This window comes from Xenopus tropicalis, chromosome 5, assembly GCF_000004195.4.
Source record: "Xenopus tropicalis strain Nigerian chromosome 5, UCB_Xtro_10.0, whole genome shotgun sequence".
Taxonomy (NCBI): Eukaryota; Metazoa; Chordata; class Amphibia; order Anura; family Pipidae; genus Xenopus; species Xenopus tropicalis.
Genome location: NC_030681.2, coordinates 74,490,156 through 74,499,805, shown reverse-complemented (window position 1 = coordinate 74,499,805; position 9,650 = coordinate 74,490,156). Strand labels below are relative to the sequence as shown.

At 35.7% G+C, this 9,650-nt stretch overlaps 1 protein-coding gene across 1 annotated transcript in view; it reads right to left on the bottom strand.

Annotated features, from left to right (window-relative positions):
* Positions 1 to 8,122: 8,122 nt before the first annotated feature.
* ros1 (ROS proto-oncogene 1, receptor tyrosine kinase) overlaps positions 8,123 to 9,650 on the bottom strand; it is a 105,808-nt gene continuing 104,280 nt past the window's right edge. The window contains 1 exon segment of the mRNA XM_031902705.1: positions 8,123 to 8,977. Coding sequence (XP_031758565.1) covers positions 8,898 to 8,977 — 80 coding nt within the window. The 3' untranslated portion in view covers positions 8,123 to 8,897.

The window sequence follows — 9,650 nt, the reverse complement described above, 5'->3', positions numbered from 1 at the left end:
CTAAATTATTAACAGAAATCATTGTTTATTGAAGCTGTTACAATTGTTACCTTCTTAGATATCAGTACTAAGAAAAGCCTTAAATACAATATCAATTAATTGTAAACAACACTAAACTCATTACAGTAAAGACCATCCTGGGGATCAGGAGCATTAAGTTTAAAAACATACACATTTGCCCTGTACGTTATACTGCACCTCAAAATGAATGATCACTAAAGAATGTCTAAATGAAATGCATTCTATTTTGTAGGTTTTTTTTATTTCTATGTCAATTTTCTTGTTTGTATTTTTGATTTGTTTTGTTTAGATTCATTACAATTTAGTTCTAATTAATAGCAAACACAGTACAAAAAGTTTTTTTTATATATATTTTATCATTTCCATGTAATGAATAAAACTGGTTTAAGACAAGATACTTTAATAATACATCTTGACAAGGGATACTGCAAATGTAACCTATTTCCTATGCTAAAAGTCAGCGTTGTCCAGTTGGAGACCCTTGGGGTGGATGGGGCCCTCAAAATGATTTTTTTATCAAGGGCTCAACTGCTTTAATTTTTTTTGGATCAATAAGAAAGTTTAGGGATCTGTATTTTCATATATTTATAATCCTATTATATGTACCAAATGTTGGTTGCAGAAGGTAGCTCAGACCCATAAAAGATAAAAACCATAGTTTTAACTTGAAAATATTCCTATCTAAATTCAAATTATTAAATGAAAAAAGATCACTATTACATGCCCAAAACAAAAGCACCTGTTTTATTTAACTGAAAGCTTAAACCAATTCAATGACTATTTTGGGTTCCTTTCTATAAACTGGAAGGCATATGTTAAGGGAACTTTCACAAAATTGGTTGGTTGGTTGGTTGAAAAACAGATACACAGACCAGCATTTGGTCCACCAGTGTTTTACAGCCAGAAGTGCACAATTGTGGCCGTGTACAGTCACTTACTTATATGGAACCTACACCTTAGAGTCCAAACATTTTGCAGTGTATCAGTAGTACAAGCTGTACAGGCACAGTGGTGGATAAAAATTCTGGTACAAGGCACACAGTGCAGCACTCACAGGCAGATGTTACATACAGAGCTTAAAAGCCCCTTATAATCCTTGACAAATCTCCTTGTACTTCTCGAATGATGCATAAGGAAGGAGTGTACAAGTGTATGCCCACATTACTGCTGACCCATTCCAGGAGCAGAGAGTAATGCCTGTCAAAATAAGAGGATGAGAAGGAAGGAGGATAGGCTTTTTTATTGCACATGCACCCTAAGATAAATAAGTCCTCAGAGGTCCCAGTGATATGGAACCAGTGGTTGTATAGTACTGATCAAAGGCATACTTATAATCATGAATGTCATGAATTGTGTGGTGTGATGGAAATCTGATCTTAGATTAGCCTCTACCAAGAACTGAAACTAACTTGGTACAGTGCTAATTGTGGGACTCACACAGTGACAGCCGTGCAGGTATATATCACCGTATGTTTGCACGGCTGACAAGCACAAGTAATGCTTTCTGACTGACCTTTCTAAAAGATAGGGCTAGCCATTATTTTGCTCTGGTAGAGAATGAAGTTTAGGATGACATTCAATCTGATTCCAGAAATAATACACCAAAAACAAAGCTATAAATGACATCTAGACAAATAAAATGTGTTATTCTGGGACAGACACGCCACCAAAGGAACAGTGCATTGTAAATGTAATTCTGATAAAAGATCTCATCTTTCTCTTGGTCAGCCAGAAGGACAGAAATGTGTTACTACTTGTAATAAAGGGGGTGAACCTTTATTAATATTAATAATTTGTATTAATTGACATTAATGACAAATATTAATAAATATGCAGGATCAATGATTAAACCTTCTGATAGACTGTTAGTGAGCAATAACTTACACACACACACAAGTAATAATAGAATTAAATAGATTTACTTATCTTAGTATGATTAGTTACAAGTATAGCCAGTTCTGCACAATTCAGCACAATCGGGGAGCCCCACAACCTTTGGCGCAAGACCTTCAGGTTCCCGATAACCAATCGATGATCCAATTGTCCAGGCACTCGTTCAGGAGTCCTAGGCGAAGCTCCCGACACATGGTGGAGGCTCCTTTTTATAGTAGAGTTCTTAGCAAACCCCCAACACCAAGTGCTGACTTGTGTACAAACTTTTGTCATGAACAAAACCTATTAACTAGACTTAGAAGGCCTTATTTGTTGCTCAAATAAGTTGTACATAAAGTGTATTGTCTATATGCTGTCTGTTTGTTTATTCCAAGGATATTTGCTGGGTAACAATACCTGTGTTTACTGTTTACCCAGCAATATACATAGAACAAAGACATTGTACTTTGAACACTAGACAATAGCTGTCCCAAAATCTGCTGCTTTTACTTGACTCAAACCTAAGATTTGATTCATATGTCAAAGCAGATGTATATATTGTAAATCATAAAATCAATAGAAAATCCACCGTGCTACACTACTACAACTATTACTGCTAATGGTGCAAAACATAGGACTTTAAAGCACTTCATTTAACAAAATGGAACAAAACTTAAAGCAGTTGCAGAGCATTATCATTACCATATACTTGGACAATCTTCCCCATACTGTAGCTTGAAGTACAGAGGCTGGCTCCCAGGGTGATGCCTACCTAGCTACCTTTGTAGACGTTCCAGGAGGTTGTGCACAGGGCATTATTTTACCCTGCAGAAAAAGCATATTGTGTTATCTCATAATAGTAAAGGACAGATGTCCTGTTTATAACTGGAAGTTCAGCCCTTAAAGGGGACCTCTCATCTACACATAAAAATGATTAGATAAGGTTGCATACTGTATATGGTACATTTTACACCTGTTAGAAGCCTACAGAGGACAGCAAATGATTTCCAAATGATACCAAATACCAAATGATTTCTTGGCAGGTATCTTTGTGCACTTGCTAATACACCAAATATGCTGAAATTCAGATCTTGTGTGACTTAAATTAAGTTCGTATAAATAAAGAAAATGGTTCTAAGTTTTTTTCTGTCTAATTATTGCTTTTATTCTCCAAAATTTCACATTTTATTCTGAATAGCCTTTGGGTTTCTGGACAAGCTTGATCAGTATTTTGTAGTAGCAATGGTCAAGGTTTAAAGAGATACTGACACCAGAAAGTAAATCTGTTTTTTACATCTATCATAACATTGTCTTCGCAAGAACTTTATAATTTTGCCATAAAAATATTTGCCTGATGCGTTTACATTGCCTGTCTGATCCCCTGTGTTCCTCTATGAGGGGGCGGCCATATTTGTCTGTTAGCATTAGAAGCTATAACTGACAGGTTAAGAAGGGACAGTCAGGTTGGCAAAACAGTCAGGTTTAGGAACTTCAAGTAACAATTACTTACAAAATCAAACCTGTCAGAGAAAAACTGTCAACACGATCTATAGGTAGCTTTTTATGTATATTCATATTTTGAAAAGTAGTTTTTTCATGTCAGTATCACTTTAAGGGAAGCCTTTACTACTGCACGACTTTTTTCGATCTCCAAAAAACCTGATTTTGTCGTGAAAAAAAGTGATTTTGTAATAATATATTATGCAAAATAACAAAACCCGCAACAATTGTGAATGCAAAAATACACCATCAAAAAATTGGTGGAGGGTGACTTTTTTGTTTGGGGAGGCTAAAGATGGGTCATACACAGACTGATCTAAAGCCAACAGTGGTGCCAAATACACTGTGACGTCATACTGTATTTGGCGCCACTGTTGGGGTTATTAGGGGGGATTTGTTTGCCACGTATTCACTGTGAAAAACGCTGCTTAGACAGCCAAAACATTAGTCACTTTCTCAATAAAAATTCTTTTTTGTTTTGTAAGTCCTGCGAGTGCGGAATACTTTTTTCCAGCTACTTATTATCTCTTGTATACTGCACCCAGGCATATGTTACTCTTCCTAGACGTGAGTGCCTGCTTCTACAGCTTTTTTTCAACAATATATATACATATATATATATAACTCAGAAACAGAATGAGTTCTTGTTTTTTAAGGTGCCAAGCACCAAGGGCTCCCCAAGCCTTATTAAAATCTGCCTATGATTCCCCCCCCTCCATTTGTTGTGACAGTCAATACATGACAGCTTTCACCAGTGAGGGTCAGTTTAAATAATGAAAGAAAATGAGTCCCTGTGCCTTACTGGATTGAGCCAAACTTTGCCCAACATAACCACTATCCAAAGAAATGGTTACTGTGAAACACTTTAATGCTTTTGCCATTTGTTAATGTACATGACTAATAATGTAAATGGTAGGTGCCAAGTGTTAAATGTACAGAACATAAGTGTACACAGCCTGTCTTTACATTGCAAATTTCGGTACAAATTACACACACACACACTGAGCTTGACAGTGAACAATCAGGACTTTACTGTAGCTGGATAAGAATGTGAGCAATGCCTTGGTTTCAAAGCATCACTTTGTTGCACTTTAGCTGGACACATGTCTTACATGCTTGGTGTTTTACGCACAAGTAACAGACATTTTTGTTCAGTAATGTAGAACAAGGATTTGGCACAGCATGAGTAAAATTAAAAAATGTATTGTTTAATGAATTGCTAAATTAACAATGCCAAACTTATTTGTTTGTATACTTGCTGGCCATGCTGTACATGCATAACTGTATATCAGAGGGTACATTTCCTTAGTATTGCTCAATGCCCTTACAGTCACAGCCAACTTTGTTATTGCACATTCCAGAAGTGAAAGCTCTCTGAACAGGACCACAGGAGCTTGTAAATCATAAGAATGACAGAACTCGGCATTTATAGATGTATATCATGAACTTATACATTGCTACTAATGGTTGTTTCTGTAGATGAAATCAAGACACAGCAGTGTACCCATTGCAGATCAAGACATTTTCAAGTTCAAGTGTTTCAAAATCATGCTGCATTAAGTTAATAAAGAGGGTGGTTGATGTATACATTTCTAAGAAGGGCAGCTGTAGATATACTGGTTGATACCAAATAAAGCATAAAGTGATTACACTTTTAATGGGTCACTTGTTGAGATATAAATTAATTGTTCTGTAAATTTGCATTTAGTTCTCTTTTAATACATAAACTAATAAAATGAAATATTTCTTTGTACTGAGAACACAATAGTATGGATTTTGTTTAAAGCATCTTTTTCCAACAATATATTAGGGTTAGTGTTATAAAATTTGACAAAAATTACGAAGTAGTCAGCCTTGGATCATCATTAACATTTACATTATTTTTGGCTATAAAAAATATTAGGGTACAAGTGCAAGAAAAATAAGGGGTGTGCTGCTCCTTACGAGGAGGACCAGATGAAAAATCCAGTGCTGCGAAGGCACACTTCGGCCCTGTTCTTTCTGCCTGAAGGCAGGCGGTAAGGACAGGGCCATGATACAGCCTGTGCGTCCTGCAAGTCTGAATGACATGGAAGGTACGGGGCAGGAGGCTGGACACCTACACCTTCTTGGAACACCACAGAAGCCTTCAGCTATTTGCACAGTGCCCCATACAAAAGGCTGCAATTGGTCATCTTTTGGCACTTTTCTCACTCTGTGAGGCATTGTGCATGACCCCTATCATCTAACATAATCAATTTTCTAGATGGTAAAATGAATATTGCCATTATTACTGATTGATTTGCTGGCATTTCACCTCTTTATTTTCTTAATTGCAATATCAAATATAGGGCAACAAAACTGCAGTAGAAATTGTGGTTTAATGTGATGTAATAGATTATATGAGGTGTGTTCATTTGCTGACACTTGGGTACATTTCAAGCATTTAGTGAGCTTAGTCATTTATACCAGAACAAAAAGATGTCTATTACATACAGATTCAATACAAAACTGCTATAGTTATATCTAGAGTGTCCTTATGCCCCTTTCATTCCTTTTTGCTTACTTGTCCCAGTAACTAAAAGTTTATATAGAGCTAATTACTATATGAAAACAACAACACAATTTGTGTCAAAAAAGGAAAAAGTAAAATTCTGTTATATTTGATCAGATCAAACACATTTTATGCTTTTAAGATAGCATAGCTTTTACAATGGGAAAGAAAGGTCAAACAGAAATGGGCATTTGCAACCCTGTTGCATTAACCTCACTGCATTGTTCCTTAAAATTCGAATATAATAGACGCATTTAAAAGCCCAACAACATGTGAAATCCTTGAAAAACCTGCAAGATTTGACAGAATTCTCACCTCCAAATATTTTTATTGTAGTAGTGTAACAGTTACACAGTTAAGGGCTAAGAAGGAAGAATATTTTGCTGCTTTTCTATGTCTCTTAAAAAGATCACCAAAGACCAAGGACTAGTTGTTGTTGTCTGTCTAAATGACTTATTCAACCTTTAACAGACATATATGAAGACATATCAGATGGGAATGCTGTTAATCCTCAGCTCTCAAGCCCAAATTCAAATTTTTGAGCAAAAAATCAAAATATATTATTCTTTGAATTTCACTTGAACAATTCCATAGTGGAGAGCTCCAATAAAAAATGTGGAAATTTCTTGAAAGAGGTCTCTGGTCACATACTGGCACAAACATGGAAACCCAGTAGGGTTCAAAAAAGTCAATACCATGTGTAGTGTATTGTAGAGTGTATCTTTAAATTGTCTGATTTGAAGCCCCTCTGTAATAAGACAATTAATTTGTCTTAATTGTTGTTTTAAATGTTTTAAAGTGTTTTAGTGAATTTTATGCAAGTTTTTCAGAATTATAAACATACCTTACCCAAAAAACCCATGTCCCAAATATTCAAAGATTGTGCTATGTCCATGATTTGCTATGCTGTGGAACAATTTATCCATGTTATTCATATCTGAGTAGCATATTATTAAAAAGCAATATCATACATAGTGGTCTATAAAGGGCATGCGCATACAGGGCACTGTAAAAGCCTCTAAGAAGCCACGTCAAGGGCCCATGGGCCTCCAGTTGGGCAGCCCCATTTTAGATAATGGATGTTAAAAGTACTCCTCTTTTCAGGAATTTATAAGCTTTTAATAACTACTGGACACAACAGCACCTGCACGTAGGGTCTGTGGAATCAGGGGGCAGGGTTATAATGTGACGGCCTGTATGTAGCCAAATTGCATGTCACTCAGGGTAAAGTCTTGTCCAGTTCTGCCAGAGAAGCAGTTTTGAACTGGATGGCCCATGTATATCTGAATTGTTCAGTTCTAAACCACTTGGACAGTTAGTTAACTGGTACACAAGGCAAGTATTCACAAGTTTATAGCAGTTTGCAATGTTTTGGGGTCACACAATGCTTGGCCAAGGGGTGTGAACCCAAAACGTTGCACTTACAGTATCTGCAAGGACTTACCCTGCTAGTTGAAAACCAGACAGCTAGCAACCCTGCCTGCACATCCTCAACTGAGAGATAGCAAATTCAGCTGCTGGAAAATAAAAAAAAAAGTATAGAAGACACTAGAGAATGACAACTGCTGCTCATTTTCAGTATATGTGTCTGGAAAACAATATTTTGCAGCAAGACCAGTAATAGGCAATAATAATATTTTATAGTTGTTTTAGTCATTTATGCTTAGAAATATGCCCAGGTAAGAGCATAATGTAGGAGTGCATCTTATGGTTGTGTGTTATAATAATAATGACAACAACAAAAGGTGCTCTGCACTTACCCATTATCAATATATATGGGAAATTAAGACAATATGTGCATTGAGCTACTAAAATATGCCCACCCCTTTAAGCAAAACAGGGATTGTTTGTCCATATATAGCAATAAACTTCAAGCTGACCAACTACATCAAAGGTATCCCTGCTTTAATATTGATTTAACATTATATCTTGTAGCTCCCAACCTTTCCATGCTGTAGCTCCCACCCCTTTTGCTAAAGTTTAAACAGAAGCAGTGGCCAGCTCCATATTGTAGCTCCCACCCTTTCCAGCTACAGTCAGGTGATCCTGATGGTCCAATAAAAGGGCAACCATTTGGGGGTTTTAACTTTAAAAGGAAGCAAGCTGCAGGTAAAACTCAGTCCCTTTGTTAAGGGTTCCTTTGTTATTGGGTTCCTTAATGTTTAATTGTTTTTAGTAGGGTTACAGTGATCCAAATTAAGGAAAGACCCAAGCATTCTTTATTTATACAACTAAAATCTCAACTAAGACATTGCAGGAAATATGCTATATACAAATACAATAATTTACAGTAAACTATAACAGTAATAGTGTTAAAATATAAGTATGCATTTAGTGTTCACCAAAACAAATTAAACAAAACATGAATTGAATTGAATTGAATCTGAATTAGAAGGATTGTTGAATATTACATTGGGTTAAGAAAATAAAATACATATTCCTGTTCCTTGCATTATTTATAATTATAAGAGTATTTACAATCTTGGAAATTGTATAAAAGCAAAGTTATTTATATAAAGTTTTTGTAAAACCAGGCTCTTCGGTGTTATTGTTCCACAAGGCTGTAATTGTATGCTAGAACTTCCTTGGGTAACAAATAAATCAAACAGGAAAAAACGAAAAAGTGTTATATATAAACTGCATGAGCAATATACTGTATTAGCTACTAATTTTTCTAGCAAATGTAGATCGAATCTGCAAGAAGTAACAACACATAAAGGCCTATCTGCCATTTTAAGTTAATTAAGTCACTATAAATAATAAAGTTTTGCAAATACTTTCTGTTGAAGACAAAAATCAAAAGTATTTATCATCTCTCACTTAGGATTAATTTATAAACAAAAAACAAAAAATTGATTATTTAGGGTTTGCTCACAGCAAGAAAAAGGATGTTTGCCAAATTTTGAAATGCATCTTCTTTTTTGGAAGAAATAATGTTTTCCAACTGTTTTTTGTTTTTTAGTTTACACTCCTATGTAGTAACCATCAGGTAATTAAGGCCTTGTGCATTCCTTGTTTCAGCGAGAGTCAATGAGCCAGTGTTCTCTCCATCTGAAAATCATAACATCAAAAAAATAAAGTTACATAGTTAATTTAGGATGCAAAAAAAGTCATCAATCCATCAAACTCAACCCCTCCTAGGGGCCGTTTCATGAAAAAAACTGCCAATGGCAAAAAGCAAAAATTTGCTGCAAATCCATGTCTGCCAAAAAATTTCACTCACCGCTACAAGTTACTCATAAGAGGATGATGGAGTATGCCAGCACATTATTACCTGGCAGGGTTTACAAAGCCTCCCTGCCCTCACCATGAAGAACCATTTGTTCTGCTTCAAGTAAAAATTCAGTTCCTCGACTGAAAAGGGGCATCTAATGTATTTGTAATGAGTAATCATGTCCCCTAGCAAGCACCTTTTTTTCTATTGATAACAACCCCACTAGAAAATAAGCTTTTCTTGTCCTTTAATGTACCTTTCTTAATGGGTTATATAGACAGTAGTGATAAGCAAATCTGTCCGTTTCGCCTTGCCATAAAAGTAACCAAAATTTTCATTAAGCCTGGGATATTAAGTAAATTATTAAATGAATATTAGTTATTCTTCCATGACAGCTTTTTTGCCAGTGTATGCTCCCCACCAACGGGCCTGCCGAACCAATATCTGGTGGAAAATTGGTCAGATGTAATTTTGGCAGGTTTAAAAAATCCTGTTGAACCGACACTTGGG